The sequence below is a fragment of the Microcaecilia unicolor genome, chromosome 7 (assembly GCF_901765095.1).
Source record: "Microcaecilia unicolor chromosome 7, aMicUni1.1, whole genome shotgun sequence".
NCBI lineage: Eukaryota > Metazoa > Chordata > Amphibia > Gymnophiona > Siphonopidae > Microcaecilia > Microcaecilia unicolor.
Genome location: NC_044037.1, coordinates 106,521,604 through 106,548,906, shown reverse-complemented (window position 1 = coordinate 106,548,906; position 27,303 = coordinate 106,521,604). Strand labels below are relative to the sequence as shown.

General features: G+C 44.8%; 1 protein-coding gene across 4 annotated transcripts in view; it reads left to right on the top strand.

The window, feature by feature from the left end:
• The window catches only part of HIRIP3 (HIRA interacting protein 3), a 156,311-nt gene that overhangs the window by 28,978 nt on the left and 100,030 nt on the right, over positions 1–27,303 (top strand). For 3 of the 4 annotated variants that reach the window (XM_030208717.1, XM_030208719.1, XM_030208716.1), the window contains exon 2: positions 20,988–21,108. The exons of the other annotated variant lie outside the window; for it this stretch is intronic. In XM_030208717.1, the coding sequence (XP_030064577.1) occupies positions 20,988–21,108 (121 nt within the window). The remainder of the gene's footprint in view (positions 1–20,987; positions 21,109–27,303) is intronic. 4 annotated transcript variants of the gene reach the window in all.

The following is a 27,303-nucleotide window of genomic DNA, read 5'->3' as shown; positions in this document are numbered from 1 at the left end:
GTGGGTCCTTTCGCCCTATTCTGGACTTAAAAGAAGTGAACAAGTCCCTGAGAGTGCGGCATTTCCACATGGAATCCCTGCGCTCCGTCATTGCGGCGGTTCAGCCAGGAGAGTTTCTCACGTTTCTAGACCTGAAAGAAGCTTACTTGCACATACCGATTTGGCCCCCGCACCAGAAGTTTCTGAGGTTTGCGGTGTTGGGAAAACATTTCCAGTTCAGGGCCTTGCCTTTTGGCCTCGCCACAGCTCCCCGAACCTTTTCGAAGGTAATGGTAGTAGCTGCTTTTCTCAGGCGAGAAGGTATCGGGGTTCACCCGTACCTAGACGACTGGCTCATCAGAGCAGACTCTGCAACAGAGAGCTTACAAGCTACAGCCAGAGTGGTCTTAGTACTGCAATCTCTAGGCTGGGTCGTCAATATGGCCAAAAGTCACCTGTCCCCTTCACAATCTCTAGAGTTTTTGGGGCCCAGGTTCGACACAGTCTCGGGCTATGTGTTCCTACCCGAGCTAAGGCGGTGCAAGCTTCAGATTCAGGTCCGTCTGCTCCTGAGGATGCCCCGCCCGCGAGCTTGGGACCTTGTCCAGCTGCTTGGATCGATGACAGCCACGATGGAAGTGGTACCCTGGGCGTGAGCGCACCTGAGACCTCTACAGTATTCCCTACTCCGGAGATGGTCTCCTATTTCTCAGGATTACCAATGCAGACTTACTTGGCTCCCTGCGGCCCGTCTCAGCATGGAGTGGTGGCTCTCGGACAGCATGCTGCGGCGAGGAATGCCGCTGACACTTCCCGTTTGGTGCCTAGTGGTAACAGATGCCAGCCTGAAGGGCTGGGGCGCACACTGCAAGGGGAAGCATGCCCAGGGTCTATGGACACCCGAGGAGTCGGAGTGGTCCATCAACCGCCTAGAGTTGAAAGCGGTGTTTCAGGCGCTTCTGGCCTTTCAAGTGACCCTGGAAGGATTGGCTGTCAGAGTGATGTCGGACAACACGACAACGGTGGCCTATATAAATCGACAAGGCGGAACAAGGTGCAGAGCACTAGCCGCGCAGGCCGAACTGATTTGCCACTGGACCGAGCTGCATCTTCAGTGTCTGTCGGCAGCTCATATTGCAGGTCAGAGCAATGTGCAGGCCGATTATCTGAGCAGGCATCAGATCGATCCAGCAGAATGGAATCTGGCAGACGAAGTATTCCTGCAGATCTGTGCCAAATGGGGCAAGCCCGTGATGGATCTAATGGTGACAAGTGCCAATACCAAAGTCCTGTGCTTCTTCAGCAGACAGAGAGATCCTCGCTCGGCGGGGTTGGATGCCTTGGCTCAACCCAGGCCTCCGGGTCTACTTTGTGTTTCCCCCATGGCCCTTGATAGGGCGCCTGCTCTTGCGGATTCGGCTGCACCCAGGAGAAGTGGTCCTCATCGCCCCGGATTGGCCAGGGAGACCTTGGTATGCAGACCTCCGACATATGCTCCTGGAGGCTCCTCTGCCGTTACCTCTGGTACCGAACCTGTTGACTCAGGGACCGGTAGCCATGGAGGACGCCGGCCGCTTTGGTCTTATGGCATGGCTATTGAGAGGGCGCAATTGAGGGATAAAGGTTATTCCAATAAAGTTATTTCCACTCTCCTGCAAGCCTGCAAGCGGTCCACATCCGTGGCTTATGCCAGGATTTGGTGCCTGTTTGAGTCTTGGTGTGCTTCCAGAGCCATTGTTCCAATGCGGGCTCCTGTCTCGCCGATTCTGGACTTTTTGCAGGAAGGTGTACAAAAAGGCTTGGCCTATAATTCCCTGCGGGTGCAGGTGGCAGCGTTGGCCTCCCTTCGTGGTAAGGTGGAAGGCGTGTCTTTGGCTGCTCACCCAGATGTGTCACGGTTTCTTAGAGGGGTGCTTTGGCTCCGACCTCCAGTGCGAGCACCCTGTCCAGCTTGGAACCTGGGGCTAGTTTTGAAAACCCTGCAGGCATCTCCTTTTGAGCCGCTTCGGCGAGCATCGGAGAAAGACTTGACACTGAAGGCCGTTTTTCTGGTGGCCATTACCTCGGCGAGACGGGTGTCAGAGCTCCAGGCGCTGTCCTGTAGAGACCCATTTCTGCAATTTTCAGAGTCCGGAGTCACGGTTCGGACCGTGCCTTCCTTTATGCCTAAGGTGGTTTCAGCCTTTCACTTAAACCAGCCTATTTTCTTGCCCTCTTTTTCAGAGGAAGAGTTTCCAGAATCTTTTGAGCAGCTGCACCTTTTGGATGTGCGCAGGACTCTGCTGCAGTATCTGCGAGTTACTAACTCTTTCAGGTCTTCTGATCATCTGTTTGTTTTGCTATCCGGTTCTCGCAGAGGGTCTCCAGCGTCTAAAGCCACTATTGCCCGCTGGCTCAAAGAAACTATCTTTTCAGCTTATCTGCTGGCCGGCAGGGTTCCGCCTGTAGCCTTTAAGGCACATTCTACTAGAGCGATTTCTTCCTCTTGGGCTGAAACTGGAGCACACTCTCTTCAAGAGATATGCAGTGCAGCAACATGGGCTTCTAAGCTCTCCTTTGCCCGACATTACAGGCTGGATGTGGCTGCCAGGAGGGATGCGCGTTTTGGTGCACAAGTGCTAGCGCGTGGTGTGGCTTGTTCCCACCCTATCTAGGGATTGCTTTGTTACATCCCATACGTAATGGCTTCATCTGCTTGATGACAAGGAAGGGACAATTTAGGTTCTTACCTTGGTAATTTTCTTTCCTTTAGTCATAGCAGATGAAGCCATGAGCCCTCCCTGTATGATTGTCTGTATGCTGTGAATTTGTTTTTCAGGTTCTGTTCTAATTTCCTGAAGTTCCTTCCTTGGGAGAAAGTTGGAAAACAATCTTCAGGATTCATGTTCAGTTTAAATTTAGGAGGATGTGTTCATTTCCTTCAGGAGGCGCGTGTGTTCCCCTCCAGTTCTAGAAATAGGAGGATGAGTTCATTCCCTCCAGTGTGTTGGGAGGATGTGTGATTCCCTCCAGGAGGCGCGTGTGTTCCCCTCCACTTATACAATAAGGAGGATGAGTTTATTCCCTCCAGGAGGATGTGCATTCCCTCTATTATGAGTTCATGCCCTTGTGATGGGCCATCGTTCGCTGTGAGGAAAGCTCTTGTGATTCCCATTGAGGTTTGCCATACTGCTTTGGAAGCTTCAAATACTGAAGAGGCAGTGGAGCTAGCTGGCCAAGAGGGCACTGTGAAAGTTTGAGTGCTCTCTATCTCCCCTGCTGGTTGATGGACATAACCCATACGTAATGGCTTCATCTGCTATGACTAAAGGAAAGAAAATTACCAAGGTAAGAACCTAATTTTCCCATGTAATACATGGTAGCAATAATGAAACAGTGATAGAATATTGACATAGCAGACAGCCTGAGCTAACAGATTTATTTTCTACTGAACATAATTAACTTTGTATGATCTTGGTGGCTAATAGTGTGCTGAACTGGACAACGTTGGTACATTTAGACTGACTCTGGACGTCTGCATGAAGGTAGCTCTGCACTCATTATTCAGTATCTGTCTTTTCCTTGTCACTTGTAGCAGATGAATCCAGGAACTAGTGGGTTAAGTCCGCCTACCAGCAGGTGGAGATAGAGATAAACTAAAGGCAGTGATGCCAGACGGCCAGCTCCTTTCTCAGTTAGTTAGTCTGTCTCTATCTGAGCAGATGGTGGATGGCTTTTTCTCCAGCTCCTGGGCCCAAGGCCTGTGAGGGTGCTCCTGGGCTGGCGGCCAGTTTGAGCCAGGGGTGGCGAACTAGTGGTGTCCCATTTGGCAGCCTACGCAGTTGCTGGGTCCCTGCTGCACCTCAAATTCCTTCTGAATAGGCTTTTGCTGTTCCTTTCCTTCCCTGTTTGTTTCTGCCTCCTCACTAAAAAAAAATAAAAAAGAGAGAACCATAGAATTTATTTAAAAGAGAAACAGAGAAGCACAGGGAGGTGTGTTTTTGCTGAGAGCAGGTTTGTGTTACTGCTGTCCCACATGCCATCTTTTTCTTTTTCTCTAGGAACAGAAAAAAAAAAGGATTTAAAATGCTCCTAGTTTTCAACCTAATTCATATTTAATGTGGGGTATGAATGTCATAAATAAATAGAAACTCTGAATGTTGAGCACCTGATTCTCATATGATGTCTGTTTTAGTGGCCCTTTACCAGGAGAAAAAAGTCTCTGCACGAATATAACACCTGCTAGGGTGTCCCTATAACTAGCCCCTCCAAATGGCACACTGATTACGATTTATAACAAATTACTACTCTATGAAAACTTATTCCATTATTATACTTCCTCTATGTACATCTGTATGCTGCACTGGCTGGCATGTTTGAAAATATAAGTAAGATTAAATACAAATGCTACCAAAAAGCGACAACAACATGGATGCAGCAGCTCATAGGTTTGCTTGCTACATTTTGAGAGTACGGCGATGATGGCTGCGCGGGGAAGGGGAAACTGAGATTGACCTAATTGGTTTCAACATTTTGAGATCACTTGGTCTCCTGTCTATTAAACCTTGCTTGCTCCTTGAACTGGTGCTTTGCTTGGCACGGCTGCTGGTCCCACCCCCTGATGTCAGTTCCTGTTCCAGCTGCGCGCAAATAGAGAGACATAAAAGTTGCTTACCTGTAACGGTAGTTCTCCTTGGACAGTTGATCATCTAGCCACACAGTTGAAGTGATGTCAGGGTGACGTTACAGACCAGGGCTTCTAACAGCACAGAAACTCAGCTCTGCGCATGTGTCAATATTCCCGCCCCTACACTAGTATAAGTGGTAGACACGCCCCGCTGTCAATTCAGTTAATATTCAAGCTGGCAACAACTCAGGGTGGGAGGGCGGGTCTGTGTGGCTAGATGATCAACTGTCCAAGGAGAACTACCATTACCGGTAAGCACCTTTTATTTCTCCATGGACAGTGGTATCATCTAGCCACACAGTTGAAGACTGAGTCCCAAGCTAAAGTCAAAACATGGTAACAGTTAAATACAGTAGTAACATATAAAGTAGGAAAAACTCACAAGGACAAGGACAGAACCAGTTTGCCAAACAGAGCATCAGCTGCCGATGCATCATCAATACAATAGTGCTTTGTAAAGGTATGCATGGTTGTCCAAGTTGCAGCTCGGCAGATATCCACCGAAGCGCGTTGAAGAAGTTGCCACAGCGCGTAATTGGTGTGCAGTGACATGAGGTATGTCATGACTTGGTGACTGAAAAGTCTGTTTATAGCAAAACAAGATGCATTCAGTTATCCAGTGAGATAAAGTGGATTTCTGACTGCTTTTGGTTGATGCATTGACTGGAGTGAAAGAAAAAGCTGTGAAGGACGATTCAAGAAGTTTGTCCTCTGGAGATATATAGAAATAGCTCTAACACAGTCTAGAGTGTGTAACAATCTGTCTTGATCCGAAATGTGAGGAGGGGGATGGAATGTAGGCAGTACTCTGGGTTGAATGAAATGAAAAGGCGAGACAACTTTCGGTAAAAAATTTTGGGTGTGTTCTCAACAAAACTTTATCATGCAGAACTTGTAGGTATGAAGAATAATGCACTAATGCTTGAATCTCTCCTATCCTTCTGGCAGAGGTTATGGCAATCAGAAATAAAGTCTTCCACGAAAGATATTTGAACTCAGCTGTCTGCAATGGCTCAAATGGCGAACTCATGAGATTATGCAAAATAAGATTAAGATCCCATGCAGTGACTGGAGTCTTTATTGTAGGCCTAGAATTTAGTAAGCCCTTCATAAATCTCTTAGTGACTGGGTGACGAATAAGAGTGATGTCGTCAACTGGATCATGTAACAAAGATAAAGCTACCAAATGCACTTTGACTGATGAAAATGATAAACCTACATCATAAAGATGCAATAAATAATCCAAAATAGTAGAGAGGTGTGGTAGCCGTGTTAGTCCACTCTTAAAGGTTATCAATAGAAATCAAACAAAATAAAACATGGAAAAGATAATAAGATGATACCTTTTTTATTGCAGATAACTTACTACATTTCTTGATTAGCTTTCGAAGGTTGCCCTTCTTCGTCAGATCGGAAATAAGCAAATGTGGTAGCAGATAGTATATATAAGAGAAACATCAAAGCATTACTTTGACAGAGTGGAGGGTGGGGGGTATGCATGGGGACATCTAAGCATTTCATTGATATTCTAACAATGGGTTGGTAGGTGAGAGGAGGGAAATAAACAGAGAAATACAGCTTTATGTTTTATAATGAGTTAGAAAACCCAGATCCTTATTAAGTCCTGTTTGTTGGGTGTCAAAATATTCAATCATTCTTATTTCAAAGGTCTTACGTTTCTGTATTGTTTTAAAATTACCTTTCAGTATTCTTACTGTGAAATCACTGGTGCAGTGTTCTGGTCTTGTGAAGTGTTGGTATACAACCCAGAGCTGGAGAAACTGAGGAAAATCATAAGAGACCTACAGCCACTACTTCAGGAAGATGAATTACTGAAAGAGATATTCCCATCCCCACCAGTACTGGCCTTCCGACAGCCACCAAATTTAAAACACAAGCTGATCAGAAGTAAACTTCCAACACAGACGGAAAAAGAAAAGGGCACGTTCCCGTGTAACACAGCCAGCTGCAAACTATGCCAAAACATTTCACAAGACCCCACAGTCATTCACAAAGGAAAAATATTCAACATAAAGGACTATTTTACATGCTCATCTTCCAATGTGGTATATATCATTCAGTGTAAGAAATGTAACGAAGGATGCTATATTGGAGAAACAGGCCAGATGCTTAAGAAGATTCAATCTACACAGACATCACATGAAAATAGCCGGTGCCAGTCAGGCCCCCACCCCTGTGGGCCAACACTTCACAAGACCAGAACACTGCACCAGTGATTTCACAGTAAGAATACTGAAAGGTAATTTTAAATCAATACAGGAACGTAAGACCTTTGAAATAAGAATGATTGAATATTTTGACACCCAACAAACAGGACTTAATAAGGATCTGGGTTTTCTAGCTCATTATAAAACATAAAGCTGTATTTCTCTGTTTATTTCCCTCCTCTCACCTACCAACACCCATTCTGTTAGAATATCAATGAAATGCTTTGATGTCCCCATGCATACCCCCCACTCTCCCACTCTATCAGACTGTCAAAGTAATGCTTTGATGTTTCTCTTATATATACTATCTGCTACCACATTTGCTTATTTCCGATCTGACGAAGAAGGGCAACCTTCGAAAGCTAATCAAGAAATGTATTAAGTTATGTCCAATAAAAAAGGTATCATCTTATTTTCTTTTCCATGTTTTATTTTGTTTGATTTCTATTGATATCCAAAATAGTAGAAATAGAACAACTATAGGGATTATATGAATTTGTTGTGCACCATAGTTCAAAACGGTGCCATTTAGAAGCATAGGACCTTCTGGTTGATTCTTTACGCGCTGCTTGAAGAATTTGTAGGACCTGTGTCGAAAAGAGTCTAGAATTATTGATACTTTCTGAATGAGCCATGAGCCATGCTGTAAGTTTCAGTGAATGAAGGTTTGGATGATGAAGTGTGCCCTTGTTCTGAGTAATGAGATCTGGTACTATGTGTAAAGTGATTGGAGTGTCCTGTAACAGAGACAGCAGTATCGGGAACCAAAACTGTCTTGGCCAGTGCGGAGCAATCAGGATCATGCGAGCTGAGTCTGTTATCACTTTTTGCAGCGTCTTTGCTATGAGAGGAATGGGAGGATAGGCATAAAGCAGTCCTTGGTCCCATTTGATGAGGAATGCATCTGACGCTTCGCTGTCGCGACTGGTCCACTTTGAGCAATATCTGTGGCACTTCCTGTTCAGAGGGGATGCGAAGAGGTCTATTACCGGGTATCCCCACTTCTGGAATAGCTGTTGCATAACTATGGTCTGCAAAGACCACTCGTTCAGCTATAATTTGCGGCTGAGAGAATCTGCGAGACTATTTAAATGTCCTGGAAGTTAAATGGCTGTTATATATTTGATCCCATCTGAAGAACTAAATACCATAGTTTATCGCTTCTTGACATAAGGTTCGGGATCCGATTCCGCCCTGCTTGTTGACATAATACATTGCTACTTGGTTGTCTGTCTGTATCTGAATATTTTGCTTGTGAAGGAGATGAGCAAATGCTAACACTGCTAGACGGATTGCCCTGAATTCCAGCAAATTGATACTGGAGGTCTTCTCTTCCTGTGACCAGAGGCCCTGTGTTGATTGATTCTGACAATGTGCCCCCCAGCCCTTTTTGGAGGCATCTGTTGTCACTAGTATTGTTAACTTTGGAGTCTGAAAAGGTGCTCCTTTTGTCAGGTGAGGTAGATGCATCCACCAAGATAATTTGAGCTTGATGTACTTTTGCAGAGGTATCTTGGTGGATAGTGGCTGGTGCTATTGAGACCAATGATCTCTCAAAAACCACTGAAGGGGACGCATTCTTAACCTTGCTTGTGGTATGAGATGAACAGTCGCAGCCATGTGACCCAACAGCACTAAGAGACTTCTGGCTGTAGATATTTGAGTATTTAACAAGTTGTGAATTAGGTGAATAAGAGTCTGTATTCTGGATGAAGGTAGGCGTGCTACGGCAATGGGTGTAATGAGACACGCTCCTATGAATTCTAAAGTCTGTGTCGGTTGCAAAAGTGACTTTTCGTAATTTATTAGGAACCCGAGGGAAGTTAGGAGGGTGATTGTCTTGTGCAGTGTCTGGAGAACAATCTCTTGAGTGTGTCCCACAATGAGCCAATCGTCCAGGTAAGGAAAAATGATGCATCCCTGTTGACGGAGGTAGGCTATGACTACAATGACACACTTGGTGAATACTCTGGGTGCTGATGTGAAGCCGAACAGGAGAACCTTGTATTGATAATGAATGTTTTGTAGTGTGAATCGAAGGCACCAACGTGAGGTTGGGTGTATGGGAATGTGAAGATATGCATCTCTGAGGTCCAACGACGCTAACTGATCTCCTTGCTGCAGAAATGGAAGGATGTTTACTAGAGTGCACATGCGGAATCTTTCCTTCCTGATAAACTTGTTGAGGAGTCTGAGATCTAGGATGGCTCGAAACCCTCCCAGTTTCTTTGGTATTAGGAAGTACTTGGAATAAAATCCTTTCCCTATGTGCTCTAGTGGTACTTGGCTCTATAGCTTGAGCCTGAATCAATCTATGTACTTCTGCTTGTATGAGAAGAGCTTGTGAACCTGTTGCCTCGTACTGCATCGGAGGATTGGATGGTGGATACTGAAGAAAATTGATTCGATATCCGTTTTGTATCACTTGCAGCACCCAGGAATCCGTTGTTATAGTTTTCCAGACATTGCTGCAAAAGGACAAACGCCTGCCTACTGGAATACTGATGTGATCTTGATCGTCAAAAACTAGGATTTGCCTTTTGCTGTTGAATTAGTGCTAGAGCGCACCTGCTTCTTGTCACGAGAAAACTTTGATGGAACGTATTTATGTTGTTGTTTATTAAAATAGGTGGGCTTCTGAGATGAGTAAGGTCGCTTTCCCTGAAAACGAGATTTAGATTGATAATAGGGAAGATGCTTATACAGTGGGGGAAATAAGTATTTGATCCCTTGCTGATTTTGTAAGTTTGCCCACTGACAAAGACATGAGCAGCCCATAATTGAAGGGTAGGTTATTGGTAACAGTGAGAGATAGCACATCACAAATTAAATCCGGAAAATCACATTGTGGAAAGTATATGAATTTATTTGCATTCTGCAGAGGGAAATAAGTATTTGATCCCCCACCAACCAGTAAGAGATCTGGCCCCTACAGACCAGGTAGATGCTCCAAATCAACTCGTTACCTGCATGACAGACAGCTGTCGGCAATGGTCACCTGTATGAAAGACACCTGTCCACAGACTCAGTGAATCAGTCAGACTCTAACCTCTACAAAATGGCCAAGAGCAAGGAGCTGTCTAAGGATGTCAGGGACAAGATCATACACCTGCACAAGGCTGGAATGGGCTACAAAACCATCAGTAAGACGCTGGGCGAGAAGGAGACAACTGTTGGTGCCATAGTAAGAAAATGGAAGAAGTACAAAATGACTGTCAATCGACAAAGATCTGGGGCTCCACGCAAAATCTCACCTCGTGGGGTATCCTTGATCATGAGGAAGGTTAGAAATCAGCCTACAACTACAAGGGGGGAACTTGTCAATGATCTCAAGGCAGCTGGGACCACTGTCATCACGAAAACCATTGGTAACACATTACGACATAACGGATTGCAATCCTGCAGTGCCCGCAAGGTCCCCCTGCTCCGGAAGGCACATGTGACGGCCCGTCTGAAGTTTGCCAGTGAACACCTGGATGATGCCGAGAGTGATTGGGAGAAGGTGCTGTGGTCAGATGAGACAAAAATTGAGCTCTTTGGCATGAACTCAACTCGCCGTGTTTGGAGGAAGAGAAATGCTGCCTATGACCCAAAGAACACCGTCCCCACTGTCAAGCATGGAGGTGGAAATGTTATGTTTTGGGGGTGTTTCTCTGCTAAGGGCACAGGACTACTTCACCGCATCAATGGGAGAATGGATGGGGCCATGTACCGTACAATTCTGAGTGACAACCTCCTTCCCTCCGCCAGGGCCTTAAAAATGGGTCGTGGCTGGGTCTTCCAGCACGACAATGACCCAAAACATACAGCCAAGGCAACAAAGGAGTGGCTCAGGAAGAAGCACATTAGGGTCATGGAGTGGCCTAGCCAGTCACCAGACCTTAATCCCATTGAAAACTTATGGAGGGAGCTGAAGCTGCGAGTTGCCAAGCGACAGCCCAGAACTCTTAATGATTTAGAGATGATCTGCAAAGAGGAGTGGACCAAAATTCCTCCTGACATGTGTGCAAACCTCATCATCAACTACAGAAGACGTCTGACCGCTGTGCTTGCCAACAAGGGTTTTGCCACCAAGTATTAGGTCTTGTTTGCCAGAGGGATCAAATACTTATTTCCCTCTGCAGAATGCAAATAAATTCATATACTTTCCACAATGTGATTTTCCGGATTTAATTTGTGATGTGCTATCTCTCACTGTTACCAATAACCTACCCTTCAATTATGGGCTACTCATGTCTTTGTCAGTGGGCAAACTTACAAAATCAGCAAGGGATCAAATACTTATTTCCCCCACTGTATACAGCTTTTGAACTTTTTGAGTGAGCCTCTTCTAAAGTATCCAGGGTCATACACTCATCCTTGACCGAGTTAATCATTTCTGCCACCTTGGGACCAAAGAGGCTATCTCCTACGCAAGGAAGGTCCGCTACTTTTTCCAACAAATCATCAGTTAGAGCTGAAGAACGTAACCAAGCCATTGCTTCTAGCTGAAATAGCAATTGCTGAACCTTGCACCGCTGTATCATAATTATCAAATGCTGCACAAATCATAAATTGGGAACAAAGTTCCAGATCTTGCATTATAGCGGGCAGAGAAGCAATCGAGGTTGGATGTGACATGTCTTGCAGTTTAGCAATGTTGTCCATCACAGTGTAAAAATATTGAATATAGTGGAAGGAATGCACTGGTATTCTAGCCTGCATCATTGAATTCTGATAGGCTTTTTGACTCAGGAGATCCACATACTTTAAGTCCTTATTAGGTGGATGAGACGTGCTCTCTCTTCCTGTTTTATGCTTCCTCATGGCTGATTTTACTACCACAGATTGATGTGGAAGCTGGTGGATTTCATGACCTAAAATAGATTGTACTCTACGAACAGTAAATGGGTTAGACCAAATTTGTTTATGCTGTTCCTGCAAGACATTGTCAATGGGGAGAATTATGGTTTCCTTGTCATTAGAGAGATATTTTAAAACTGACCTCTTTTCAGTCTCAACAGACGCCGAGTAAGAGGTATGTGGTAATTGAAGTGCCTTGGCCATTCTAATAAGAAATTGAGGATATGCACAATCCTCCTTAGCAGATTCCTTGTGAGGAATATCAGTATGTAAATCTATAAGGCAAGATCTTTTCCCCATAGAACTCGGAGAGTCAGGAGGCTCCTAACCGCTACTCATTTGCTCTCCTCCTCCCTGTTCCTCTCTACCCTGTAATTCCCTTGCCTGTAATGTCTTGTCTGTCTGTTTTACCTAGATTGTAAGCTCTTTGAGCAGAGACTGTCTCTCTGTGTCAAGTGTTCAGTGCTGCATGCGTCTGGTAGTGCTATATAAATGCTATTAGTAGTAGTAGTAGTAGAAGGATGCTCTAGAATTGGATCTAGCATCTTGTTTGGAATGTGATTGCGCCAGTGGAGAAGTGGAAGGAGAGAATGACCACACTCTCTTTCTGGATGAAGGAGTGATAGTATGAGATCTGAGAGAATCCTGCTTATGAGTAGAGGACTGATCCTCATTAAGAGAGATTGAAGGGATTTCCTGTAGCTGGCATATGCTGTTTCACGAACTATGCCATTAGTTGGAAGAAATCTGAGGAGGGTGGGTGCTGAGAAGAAGAGCTAGTAGTCAAAGGTGTCGCAGCAAGTGAAGTCGAGTGTCTAGATCTCAAGTGACTGTTATGAGAGGATCGGCATCCATGGCATCGATTACTCTTATGATGAGTCCTATGTCTTCCCTTATGCAGTGAAACAGATGAGCTGCAGCTAGAGACAGAAGAACAGTGACATCTCTTTCTTCCTCTAGGAGAAGGAGAACAGCTCCTAGAAGTGGAAGAAACTGACGAGATCGAACTGTTACTAACCTTATGTTGGTTTGAAGCCAAGAGACTACTTTGAGAGGGCATCGCTGACTCCAACTGAGAAAATGGAGTAGTGATGGCATCAGCTGATAGAGGTTGTCTTTCTTACCAGATACCCTGCTGGGTCCCTGCAGTACTATCGGAGCTCACAGAAGCAACCGATTTTGACTAACTGTCTGTCTGGGATACCCTGATCCTGTCCCCCCCCCCCCCCCCCCCCCCCCCGGGCATAGCAGCAGGGGGGAATACAGAATCTGCAGTTATATCAGAGAGAGAAACAGCTGAGATTTGTACTGGCTTGACAATATGCTTAGACTTTGTTTTCTTTTTTGACGAAGTAGAGATGTCTGAAACAGAGGTAGATCCTGAGAGATCCTTCAATTTTAAAAGTCAAATCTGCAAAGATTTCTGAGACATCTTCTGACAGTCAGCACAGTCTGCCGCTGAATGCTGCTGTCCAAGACAGTGGAGACATAGAGCTTGTGGGTCTGTGACTGACATTTTGTTAAAACAAAGAGAGCAGGTTTTACAACCTGGTTTCTGTGACATCCTCTGAAGAAACTGTGAAAAAAAAAAACAATAAATAAACGCTGAGTAAAGAAATAAATTGACTGACTAGAATTAAAGAAGCACAGCAGGTTGTAACTGTACCGTGGAGAAAATAAAACTGAATTGACAGCGGTGCGTGTCTACCACTTATACTAGTGCAGGGGCGGGAATATTGACACATGCGCGGAGCTCTTGAGTTTCTGTGCTGTTAGAAGCCCGGGTCCGTAACGTCACCCTGACGTCACTTCAACTGTGTGGCTAGATGATACCACTGTCCATAGAGAACTCCTTGGGCCCAGCTGGGTGTTTATCTTCTTGTCGCTGCTGCAGCGGCTTGGGTGACAGTGGGAGGGAGGTGGGGAAATCCTGAATCGGGACTCCTGATTTGTTTTCCAAAACTAATCGAATCGTGAATTGGACAGCACTAAATACCATTGACTTCAGTTAATCCGAAACACTACAGTAAAACTGCTATATGGAAAGAAAATGTTTGACTGAGTTACTTCTTTCCTTGTCATCAAGCAGATGCAGCCATTACAGATGGGTTGTGTCCATCAACCAGCAGAGGGAGATAGAGAGCACACTTTTTTCATTGCCTCATACCAGCTTGCTCCACTGCCCCTTCTTCAGTAATCTCTATCTCCCCTAGCAGAGTGGTTGTAGCATCTTCGAGCTCCATCAAAAATCTGCCTGGAGGTGGCTCCTGGCTTGCCAGTTGTTAGCCGGGGTGTTGGAGGCTATAGTAGCTTCACTTTAAAGGCACATAGGTTCGCCCTTTCCCTGCCTTACCCATACCTCCGTGGATGTGGACACATTGCTTAGCTTTCCCTGTCCTTCCCCACCAACAGTGGATGCAGGCACATAGGTTCGCCTTTTCCCTGCCTTTCCCACTCACCTGAGCCTCCGGAGTTTCTATTTACCTCTGCTTTCCTCACAGCGTTAAAAAAAAAAAAAAAGGAACAGAGGTTTTTCCTTGCCTTTTTCTGTGGGACCGGAGCTGTGATACTCGGTCCAGTGAGGTAAGAGTGTTTTCTGACTCCTCCGGGGTGGGCCCGCGATCGGGGCGATTTTGGCGCGAACCGCCATTTTGAATTTTACCGCTGTTTTCAGCGATGGCTGCAGAGAATGTAAAGTGCTGTTCCAAGTGTGGCAAGCGCAGATCAGCAGCGGGGCTCTGTAAATCGTGCTGTACAGACGTTAGAGCCGGCCCGAGCATGGCGAGCGACGATTCTTCGCGCTCTGAGCTGGCAGCAGATGCCATTTTGAATTTACCACATGGCGCGACCTCCACTGAGACGGAGAGTCCTGAGCCTGGGGGGAGGCCTCGGTGTGAGGCTGATAACTACTAACCTCGGCAGAGATCCGGGTGCCCAGGGTGAGTTTTTCTCCCCTGATTTTGTCTTATTAATGCATAAAGCATACATGCTTAAAAGAGCTCTCCCACAAAGCCCTGCAGGGGCCTCTTCTAATGCCCCCCCCCCCCCCCCCCCCCCGGTGGATTCTAGCCTGGGTATGCCCTCTGAGGCGTTATTCCCTGATAATTGGCAGAATATGAAGCGCAGAAGGGCTCATTCCCCTTCAGAGAGTGCTGCACCTCCATTTCCCCCCCCCCCCCCCCCCCCCCCCCGTGGTCAGGCTGTGAGGATTCGGAGGACTCTGGCAGGCCTTCATGGTCTGAGGAGCCAGAGTCTGGTGCAGAAGTGACTCAGGATCTAGACGATCCCTCCGCGGTGAAGATTTTCCACCGTAATGAGCTGCCAGTGCTTATTTCTGATACCCTGCAGGCTCTCTCTATTGAGGACCCTGACAGTGGCTCAGCCTCCTCTGTGAATCCTAGGATGGCTAGTACCAAAAAGTCTGTTTGAGCCTTTCCTTTGCATGACTCCATCCAGGAGCTTATTTCGGCTCAATGGGCTGACCCCGAAGGACCGTTGAAAGTTTCCAGGGCTATGGGGCAATTATACCCTCTGAGTGAGGAGCATATGGCTCGCTTTGCTATGCCTAAAGTGGATGCCCTAGTCATAGCTGTGACAAAGAGAACTACCCTCCCTGTTGAAGGAGGTGTTGCCCTGAAGGATATTCAAGACCGTAGACTGGAATCAGCACCTATTCTGGACTTAAAAGAATTAAACAAGTCCCTGAGAATGCGGCATTTTCACATGGAAACCCTGCGCTCCGTCATTGCGACGGTACAGCCAGGAGAGTTTCTCACATCTCTGGACCTGAAAGAAGCTTACTTGCACATTCCAATTTAGCCCCCGCACCAGAAGTTTCTGAGCTTTGCGGTGATGGGAAAGCATTTCCAGTACCGGGCCTTGCCTTTTGGCCTCGCCACAGCTCCCCGCACCTTTTCGAAGGTTATGGTGGTAGTAGCTGCCTTTCTAAGGCGAGAGGGTATTCGGGTTCACCCTACCTGGACGACTGGCTCATTCGAGCAAACTCTGCTGCAGAGAGTCAGCATGTCACAGCCAGAGTGGTCTCAGTACTTCAATCTCTGGGCTGGGTCGTCAATTTGGCCTAAAGTCACCTGACCTCCTCGCAGTCTCTAGAATATTTGGGGGCCAGGTTCTACACAGTCTCGGGGTATGTGTACCTACCCGAGCAAAGGCGGTGCAAGCTTCAGAATCAGGTCCGTCTGCTCCTGAGGATGCCACGCCCGCGAGCTTGGGACATTGTCCAGCTGCTTGGATCGATGACGGCCACCATGGAACTGGTGCCCTGAGCGAGAGCGCACCTGAGACCTCTACAGTATGCTCTACTCCAAAGATGGTCTCCAGTATCTCAGGATTATCAATGCAGACTCTCTTGGCTCCCTGCGGCTCAACTCAGCATGGAGTGGTGGCTCTCAGACAGCATGCTGCGGCGAGGAATGCCGCTGGTGCTCCCCGATTGGTGCCTAGTGGTGACAGATGCCAGCCTGAAAGGCTGGGGCGCACATTGCAAGGGGAAGCATGCCCAGAGTCTATGGACACCCGAGGAGTCGGAGTGGTCCTTCAACCGCCTAGAGTTGAAAGCAGTGTTTCAGGCGCTTCTAGCCTTTCAAGTGACCCTGGAAGGATTGGCTGTCAGAGTGATGTCGGACAACAAGACAGCAGTGGCCTACATAAATCGACAAGGCGGCACTCAGTGCAGAGCTCTAGCCATGCAGGCCGAACAATTTGCCACTGGGCCCAGCTGCATCTACAGTTTCTGTCGGCAGCTCACATTGCAGGTCAGAGCAACGTGCAAGCCGATTATCTAAGCAGGCATCAGATCGATCCAGCGGAGTGGGAACTTGCAGACGAAGTATTCCTGCAGAAATGTGCCAAGTGGGGCAAGCCCGTGATGGATCTAATGGCGACAAGCACCAATGCCAAAGTCCTGTGCTTCTTCAGCAGACGTAGAGATCCTCGCTCGGTGGGGTTGGATGCCTTGGCTCAACCCTGGCCTCCGGGCCTACTGTATGTGTTCCCTCCATGGCCCTTGATAGGGCGAGTGCTCCTGCGGATTCGGCTGCATCCAGAAGTGGTTCTCGTCGCCCCGGATTGGCCCAGGAGGCCTTGGTATGCGGACCTCCGACAGATGCTCGTAGAGGATCCCCTTCAGTTACCTCTGGTTCCCAACCTGTTGTCACAGGGTCCGGTGACCATGGAGGACGCCGGCCGATTTGGTCTTATGGCCTGGCGATTGAGAGGGCGCAATTGAGAGACAAAGGCTATTCCAATAATGTAATTACCACTCTCCTGCAAGACCGCAAGCGTTCCACTTCCGTGGCTTATGCCAGGATTTGGCGCCAGTTTGAAGTTTGGTGTGCTTCTAAAGAGATCACACCCCTGCGGGCTCCTGTCTCACTGATTCTGGACTTTTTGCAGGATGGTGTACAAAAAGGCTTGGCCTATAATTCCCTGCGGGTGCAAGTGGCCGCGTTGGCCTCCCTGCGTGGCAAGGTTGACGGTGTGTCTTTAGCTGCTCATCCAGATGTGGCACGGTTTCTTAGAGGGGTGCTTCGGCTCCGTCCTCCCGTGCGTGCACCTTGTCCAGCGTGGAACCTGGGGCTAGTGCTGAAAGCCCTTCAGGGTGCTCCCTTTGAACCGCTTCGGCGTGCTTCAGAGAAAGATTTGACACTGAAGGCCGTCTTTTTAGTGGCCGTTACTTCGGCGAGACGGGTGTCAGAGCTCCAGGCGCTGTCCTGTAGAGACCCTTTTCTGCAGTTTTCGGAGTCCGGGGTCACGGTTCGGACTGTGCCCTCCTTCTTGCCTAAGGTGGTTTCAGCGTTTCACCTAAACCAACCTATTTTCTTGCCCTCCTTTGTAGAGGAGGAGTTTCCAGACTCTTTTGGGCAATTGCACCTGTTGGACGTGCGCAGGACTCTGCTGCAGTATCTGCGAGTTACTAACTCTTTCAGGACCTCTGATCATCTGTTTGTTTTGCTATCAGGGCCTCGCAGAGGGTCTCCAGCGTCTAAAGCCACTATTGCCCGCGGGCTTAAAGAATCTATCTTTTCAGCTTATTTGCTTGCCGGCCGGCCTCCACCTGATGCCTTTAAGGCGCATTCCACTAGAGGAATTTCCTCTTCTTGGGCTGAAACTGGAGCACTCTCTCTTCAAGAGATTTGTAGTGCAGCAACATGGGCTTCTAAGCTCTCGTTTGCCCGACATTACAGGCTGGATGTGGCTGCCAGGAGGGACGCACATTTTGGAGCGCAAGTGCTGGCGCTTGGTGTGGCTTGTTCCCGCCCTATCTAGGGATTGCTTTGATACATCCCATCTGTAATGGCTGCATCTGCTTGATGACAAGGAAGGGAAAATTAGGTTCTTACCGTGATAATTTTCTTTCCTTTAGTCATAGCAGATGCAGCCATGATCCCTCCCTGTCTGATTGAAATAGATTTACAGCAGATAGCAGGTTCTGTTCATGTTTCCTGGAGATTCCGTCCTTGGGAGAAAGTCGGAAAACAGTCTTCAGGATTCTTGTTCAATTAAAGGAGGATGACTTAATTCCCTCCAGTTTCATGTTTTGGAGGATGAGTTTATTCCCTCCGGGAGGATGAGATTATTCCCTCCAGTTATGCCTCAGTGGAGGATGAGTTTATGCCCTCCGGGAGGATGTTTCATTCCCTCCATTCTGAGTTAATGCCCTTTGTTGTAGGGCCATCGTTCGCTGTGAGGAAAGCTCATGTTATTCCCATTGCGGTTTGCCATACTGCTTTGGAAGCTTCAATTACTGAAGGAGAGGCAGTGGAGCAAGCTGGTATGAGGCACTGAAAAAAGTGTGCTCTCTATCTCCCTCTGCTGGTTGATGGACACAACCCATCTGTAATGGCTGCATCTGCTATGACTAAAGGAAAGAAAATTATCACGGTAAGAACCTAATTTTCCCTTTGTGGTTGAAGAGTATTGGCTTCGTATATCTCATTGGGATCCATTATAAAGTTCTATCACACATCAGCCATTCTACTCCTGGGGTTCTCTCTTTTCACCATAATTTTCTTATTCCATATGTTCCCTCGCATTCCAGTCATGCCCCCCTGTTTTACTAAGCCATGCAGCTTTGTAAACAGGGGGGATAATCTTTTGAAAATCCTGTCTGATTTAAGTGTTCAGTTAGATTCCACAAGATGTTCTTGTTTCCATGTGGCAGCTCCTACTTTCTAGAACTTTTTCATCCCATATAGCTGTCTTAAGACTTATTCCCAAAATTCCAAGACAGGATTGACCACTTCCTATTTCATGCGAGCCCCCTCACCCACCCGATTAATTTTCACCAATACGATTTGGCCTACTAATGCTCTTCGTCATGTTCCTGTGATCCAGGGTACCTGCACACCTAGCCACAGTCCTGACTCTAGTCAGCCCCCCCCCCCCCCCCCCCACACACACACACACACACACCACCACCACCACCTTTTGTTTCTTAGTTATATAAAATTAGTCTTACTGTACAGAACTGATACATTCTAAATTTTATTTGTATTAGCCGTATAGTGCTATAACTTGATATTAATGTGCATATTGTAATCTAGACCTCCTCTTGTGTTCACCTTTAGATTTCTTTTATCCATTCTCCCTATTATATCCCAGATCATTTAGATACTACACTCAATGAGCAGTATATTAAATAAAGTTTAAAGCTGAAGTGTGTGATTGGAGTGAGCCTTAAAACAGGGCTATTAGAATATCCTGACAGGGACACAGAAATTGATGCAGGTAAAGAGCAAACTGCCATTCACACCAGCAACTACTAAGTTCTACAGTTTTCTTCCTCAGAGATCCTCTGTGCTTGTCCCTTGATTTCTTCAATTTTGTCCTTCTCTTATCCAGCACCACTGGGAGGTTGTTCCTTTTCTTCAAGAAATATTTCCTAAGATTACTCCATGACCCAGAGGTTTACTTAGACCCAGCCAGTATTCAGACTGGAGCCTGGTTAACCTTGCTGCATAAAGTTAGGACAGCAAAAAGCCTGTCCTAACTTTATGTGGTAAACCTAGCAATTTGGTGGACCGAATATAGCTGCTGACTGGCTAGGTCATTGCTCTGCCCCCGGCGTGCCACTAATCTCACCGGTTCGGGAAAGGTCAGTTTTTTTAGAGGGGATATTTAGCAGCATTCTGGTAAAGTGCCACTGAATATTCACAGCCCCAGACATAAACGGCCAGGTGTCTCTCATGGCTGTTTAAATTGCTTTGAATACCGGACCCATTGTCAACTAAGGCAGGTGCATCAGATCTGTGCATATTTAGAAGGGAGTCTTCTGAGGAGTTTGCTGCAAGTGGTAGATTTATCCAGAATAGACTGTATATGCCTTCCTATGCTTGGCCTATTACTAAGGGCTAGGCCTAAGGCCTATACTGTCAGTTTGGTTCTCACATGTTAGCCTACTAACTCAGCATCTTGTGTAACAATCATTGCTTTCTCAGGAGCTGAGAACTGACACGTCATAACATTTGTTTGCAGCTGAGTATGTTTTTCATATAGGGTGGACGTAACCTTGTAAGTTACTAGGAGACAGGCTGAGGACACAGTCAGGCTTATTTTCGAAAGAGAAAGACGCCCATATTTCGACCCAAATCGGAAGATGGGCGCCTTTCTCTCATGGGCGCCCAGATCGGTATAATCGAAAGCCGATTTTGGGCGCCTCCAACTGCAGTCTGTCGTGGGAACGGACAAAGTTGACAGAGGTGTGGTGAAGGCGGGACTGGGGCGTGTTTATCGGCTGAGGAGAGATGGGCGCGCTCGGCTGATAATGGAAAAAAGAAGGGCGCCAGAAGCGAGAATTTGGGTCACTTTTTTTGGACTCTTTTTTTTTTTTTCACGAACAAGTCCCCAAAAAGTGCCCCAACTGCCCAGATGACCACCGGAGGGAATTGGGGTGACCTCCCCCAGTGGTCACTAACCCCCTCCCACCAAAAAAAAAGAACTTTAAAAACTTTTTTTTCCAGCCTGTATGCCAGCCTGATAGACTTACAGGCTTATTTTCAAAGCACTTTGGGAGGCTAAGTTCCATAGGTTTCTATGGAACTTTGGGAGGCTAAGTGCTTTGAAAATATGCCTCTTAGTGAGCAATAATAAAGAAGGTTCCCCATTAAGATCTGCTAGGCATTGCCAAGTGCACTGGATTGGCTAGGATACGGCCTCAATGGGTTTTTGGTTTGATCCAGCATGGCTTAATGTTCGGAGCACGATTGGTTTGTGTTGCTGATGAGCTTCCTTTGTGCACCTTTCCTTGACAGAGCTCTTACACACTCACTGGTGCGGAAGAAGTATCTGGCTCACACAGGCAGGATGTCCCTGGGGCCAAATGAACGGCGCCAGCTGAAGGAGATCGTGGAAGATGAGCTGCTAAAAGTTACGGTAAGGTTGGAGAGGATTTGCATTTCTTAGTATCGATAGATCATTGGCAGGATTGTCAAAATGTAGCAAGGATATTTGAAATGACTAGCCTGAGCCAGAATTAGAAGGTGGCTTCCCTACTTGCCCCAACCAGTTGAGTTTTCACAATGTCCCTAATGAATATTCTCATAAGAGAGGTTTGCACACATTGGAAGCTGTGTATGCAGATATATCTGATACATATTTAGTAGGGATATCTGGAAACTGTGCCTGACTGGAGTGGCCCCCAAGGATAGTTAGGGCACCAGTACTCAATAGATTAAAAGTTTGCTTATAAAGATATTTATAGATTTTTTTTTTTAAGTTTTATTTATTTACTGCCTTTTGAAGAAATTCATCCAAGCTGGTTTACACAGCAAGAATCTGAACATGGGCAATAGACAAGCTGAAAAAATATTTGAATAACAGTATATATCATGGCATAGTATGTTACTTATATGTCAGTATAGTGCATATTAAATATCTTAAAAGGCAGCAAAGTGTGTAAGTGGAAGTGAAACATATAAGCAGATAAGAGAGTTCTTTTATTTTCCGTCTAACTCTTGTTATTCTAACTTAAAGATGTGTGTGAAGTCAAAAAGGTGCATGAATACGATCTCAGGGTAGGAGTGGATAAGCAAGTCTTGCTACAGTCAATGCAGCCAGTGTTAGCCTTTTATACGTGTATGACTAGCTAGTTGGTTGCTTCTTCCATTAAAGGCGTGAGAGAAGAGCCAAGTTTTCACCTGCTTCCTGAAGTAGAGTTGCATTGAGCAAAGCCTAAAAAACAACAAGGCAAACGATCTGCAAAATCCAATATGGGAAAGAAAGCCAGCAGATCAATATCACAATAAAAAGATTTTATTGAAGATACCATGTATGAACAAATCGCCGACACAGGCCATGTTTCGCCCACCTAGGGGTGATTATCATAGATCATAATAAATAAAATATAACACACATACAAGCATAATATATCAAATATATAAATTGATGAAAAACAAATAATAAAATATGGAATATTATACATAGAGAGTATACTAGAATAATTACATGAATAAGCATATCGCTATGCACTGTCCAATATAAATAATATATATACATGTATATAAAAGAGCATATATAAGAAAATATACATATAAAAGAAGTATATGTAATGCAACAATTGTATGACAGTGCATATAAACATATATATAAAAGCACAATAAAATCTGACATCACATAACAGCAAAGCAAGGGCACTGGTATAGATTACGAACTTCAATACAAATATGTATAAAAAATGTATAAATGAGATAATAAAAGGGCACATACCTAATTTGAAACCTTCGTAAAGGGGCAACTATAAAAAAGTGAACATGGACACAATCAAATAATACTCTGTGTCACCAAAAATGAGAAATGGGGTAGTATGTATAGAACTAAAAAAAGAAAAATGAATTAAAAATAAGGAAAAAGGAAAAATTATGACAAAATGAAAATGAAAAATAATGAAAATAAAAATAAATGAGGATAAAAAATGAAGATAAATGCAAACAAAATGTTACTCACATATGGTGCATAAAAGTAAAGAAAAAAAACAGCTCAAACGGGAATCCCTATAATCATAAATCAAAAAGAATTAATAAAAAACAAAAACTAAAATTAGAGCGGATCACAACTAATAATATGACATTAGTTTAGGTATCATAGGGTGTATTGACACTACATTGTGTATTGACATGACTAGTGCAATGTGTTTATAAGAAATGCTATATACAAAACGTCTTGCAATCAAAACAACGTAATGGCACAGCGATGTCACATATATAAACACGATATAATGATAAAATATCTAAAATGTTACAAGTGCCGTGTTATAAAATGATGCACTTATTGTTATGTATGATAAACAATTATCAATGCCCTTAAAGGCTGACAGAGGCGCAATGAAATATTAACATAGCATCAGAGGAGAATTAAACACAATAAAATGATACCAGTTGCCAGTAAACTTCCTGCTATACTACTACGAGTGATTATACATAAAAACAGGGACGATTACAGCATTAAAGCAGGGACCACAAGAAGTGTGGATATCAACGTCTCTAAAAGACAAAACTGCTGAAGTATGAAGGTTAAAAACAAAGTGCAATACTGCTTCGAGTGAGTATATATGAAAGCAAGGACGTCTACAGCGTTAGAGCAGAGACCAACATGAGTATGGATATCAGCGTCTCTAAAAACATTTTGCTACAGTTTAAATATTAAAATGTAAATGCCAATAGTGCAATGATGCGCATACATAAAATGTGTCTCAAAACAAAAAAATATATATATATATACTTACTGTAGTCTCTAGCGTACACAAACGGACACACCATTATTGAAGCTGGAAAAACTGTTACAAGTGTCCTGTGATGTTTATATGCATCATTTCCGGGTCAAAGTTCAAAAAAGCGGCAAATTAAATTAAAAAATGCCAGAGACTAAAAAAAAGAGGAAAATAGCTAAGAATCAAATCAAATTTATATGCAATGATCGATTAATAAATGCGGTAAAGAAAATACTGAATGAAAAACAACAATGAATGTGATCTGATGTAACACAGGATATGTAAATTGTATTGATGATGGGACTATGTTCGGTAAAGAATAAAAATTAAAAAAAAATGAATTGAATTAAAATTTAAAAAATATAAACTTATACGCCTCTTCTGCTAGGAGACCGTCTGATTTATATAAAAACCGCTGAAAACAAAAATATAAAAAATATGTATGTGAACACTCTAAGTAAAAAAGAGCATGCCAGTGAGCCATATATATAGAATGCACAACAATAAAAATATTGAACCAAATAAAAATGAAACTACTAATTAAAAACCAAAAAATATATTGTGAATAAAAATAAAACTGATTAAATAAAAAAATGAAAGAATAAGAAGTAAGAACAATATTATTTCACAGGAATACTGATAGGTCAGTCTCTCATGTTCAGACCCTGAGGATGTAATGTTTGTATCTCAAAAATAAATTGTTGTTCCTTTCTTAGAAGGAGGGTGTCTACTGGTCCACCTCTCCAGTTCTTTTTGTGCACAAATAAAACGCAAAAACGCAGTTCTTCAAAAAGATGTCCTAAGGTTTTTGAATGTTCCACCAGTGGTTTCTCAAGCGCATTCCTTTTTATAGCACTCCAGAGTTTGGGGGCTACTCTGGGATTATTGGTGGTTATCATATCGTGTAATGTCCTTTACAGAGGGAGTGGTTAGGAATACTCCTTGGGAGGACTTTAATGACCTTGGAAACGTGTAGAGGGAGATCCTGTTCTTTATGTACTCTGGTCCATTTCTTTTGCCTTGAAGGTCTGACACAGAGTTTTTTAATTTTAGCCCTGTATTGTACTGGTAGCCAGTCAATTTTTTGCAGAAATGGTGCAACGTGATCATGTTGCTTAAAACCGTCTATCAGTCTTGCTGCGTTATTCTCAATTCACTGGAACTGGTGGAAACCCTTTGTAGTCAGACTAGTGTAGAGTGCATTACAGTAATCCAGACTTGATGTTATCTTGGCGTTAACCGCTGTGACAAGACTTGCCTTGTCAGTATGTGGAGAGAGGCAGCATAGTTGTCACAGATGATAGAAGCAACCGCTGAAAGTTGCTTGGATTTGGGGCATCAATGAGAGTCTAGCTGTAGCCCAAGGTTCTCGACTTGCAATTTAAGAGTTTGTAGCTCCTAAAGGTATTTTGATGTCGGTGTATGCCCACTTTTGTTAAGGACCCACAGGAGGTCAGTTTTACTTGGATTCAGGCAAAGGTTTAGCCCATTCTTGAATTGCTGTTAAACAAGTCAGTTTATTCAGTGCTATAGGTAAGTCTGGTTCAGTGGGTATGAGTAGGTTGCACATCATCCACGTAGATGTAGAACCAAGTGTCCATCGACCAAATCAGCTCGGCTAGTGGCTAGAATATATTAAACAAAATGGTCAATAGTATTGATCCTTGTGGTATCCCGCAGGCCAGTGCAAGAACTCCATAAAGCAGTGCATTTTAAACATCCATTTCAATCTTATATTTATTTATTTATTGCATTTGTATCCCACATTTTCCCACCTATTTGCAGGCTCAATGTGGCTTACAGAGTTTGGTTATGACATATTTATTCCATGATATCAGATACAATTAGTAATGTTCGAAGATTAGGTAGGGGAAGAGAGACGGAAGGTGTTAGGCAGGATAGAAGATGGACTATAATAAATGTGTTTTGTATTGCTATGGGTTCTCTTTATAAATAGAAATCTATATAAATAATTCTCACCTGGAACATTCTGAAGCTCAGTCTGTCAGAGGGAAACACTGAAGGGTAGGCTGTCAGACACTCACTCTCACTCATATGCACCACTCACTGTCACTCCTAGACCCGCCCTCAGCCACGCCCCTTCCGCACATAATTCGCTACCCCAACGTTCTAAATGAAGCCTCCAACCGGAAGTTGAGGCGTCGAGACCACTTTTCGCCCATTGCTGTGTGCCCCGCCCTCGCATCAGAACGTGATGACGCTGAGGGCGGAGCACTCACACTCCACGAAACGCCATTGACGACGGCGCAACACTGACGCTCCAGGAAACGCGATCTTAACCAGCACACACCCAGCTGTCACTGCCCCCCCCCCCCCTCGGCGCATAGAAACGGAACGCGAAATAGCTGCGAGTGCTCCCACAGCACAGCCAATGCAGGAAATACTGGCATGGGGAAATGGAGCTCAAACATCAAACGACAACGGTGCTGGTACAGCAAGGCTGGACGGGGAAGGTCACTGAGGCAACAGGGTTTCACTGATCGAAAGACGCTTCACTGCTGATCTGCACAGTAGAGTGCACAAACAGGAAGCAACTCTATCCCCTCTAACAGCTGCATGACGAACATGAATGCAAAGGTACCGGTGCACAGGCATCAACAGCTGCAGGGTCACCAGGTTCAAAACTTGCCTTCTACCATGCTGGGATTTACAGCCTCACCAACTTTCACTTTTCCTTTCACAGCTGCCCTTCCATCCCTATTTGCTCTTCACACCAGAGGAGGGGGTGCTCACACCACAGAGGGAGGAGAGGAAGGTATCTCCCTCTCTCTCTCACACACACATACACTCGCCCCCAGACTCACTCACTCTGACACACACACACACTCGCACATTCACTCTCTCTCTCTCTCTCTCACACACTCACTATCACACACACTCTCTCTCAAACATACACACTCCCAGCAAAATCTTGCTAGCGCCCGTTTCATTTCGCTCAGAAACGGGCCTTATTTACTAGTATAAATATAAATTATATAAATATAATTTATATTGCAATTATAGTACAAGAGTTCATTTAAATTGTCAGCAGTTTCACTGTCCGTAATTAACAAAACACTTCTGTATAGACATCTCTGTCTAGTGACTTTCAAAACAGAATCCTTTCCCTGTCCCAGAGACATTTTTTTAAAAATTTCACTTCATCTTCCTAAGGGTCCCTCATTTCGCTAAAAGCTACCTCAAAGGAAGAATAAACTGTTTAAATGTAACACCCACGCCAGTTATCCCTATATTGATTGAGTACATGTCTCCTCAGTACATGCTAGGGAGGTAGTTTCTTAATACCATGGCAGCATCATTGAGCATTTGATCATGAACTAACCAGAAGGCACACTACTTTAGATTTGTAAATGGGACCTAATGCTAGGAGTAATGATAGTGAGGCCACTAGGCAAGTATTCACAATGCAAACATAGGTCTCCCACTAAGCCATCTCTCTCCCCTTCAATCTGTTAAAAATTCTAATGCACGACTTACATTCTGTCAGTGTCACTATGCTCGTATTAGCCCTCTCCTCCAGTCACTTTATTGGCTCCCTATCCGTTTCCGCATACAATTCAATCTCCTTGTATTGACTTAAAAGTGCATTCACTCTGCAGCTCCTCAGTACTTCTCCACTCTTCTCTCTCGCTCTCTATACTCCTGCCAAGGAACTCTATCTGTACCCTTCTCCACTGCCAACGCCAGACTTTATTCCTTTTATCTTGCTACACCATACGCCTGAAATAGACTTCCTGAATCAATACGTCAAGCTGTCTTCAAATCTAAGTTAAAAGCCCACCTTTTTGAGGCTGCTGTTAACTCCTATCTCCTATTCACTTGTTCAATACCCATGACTGTTT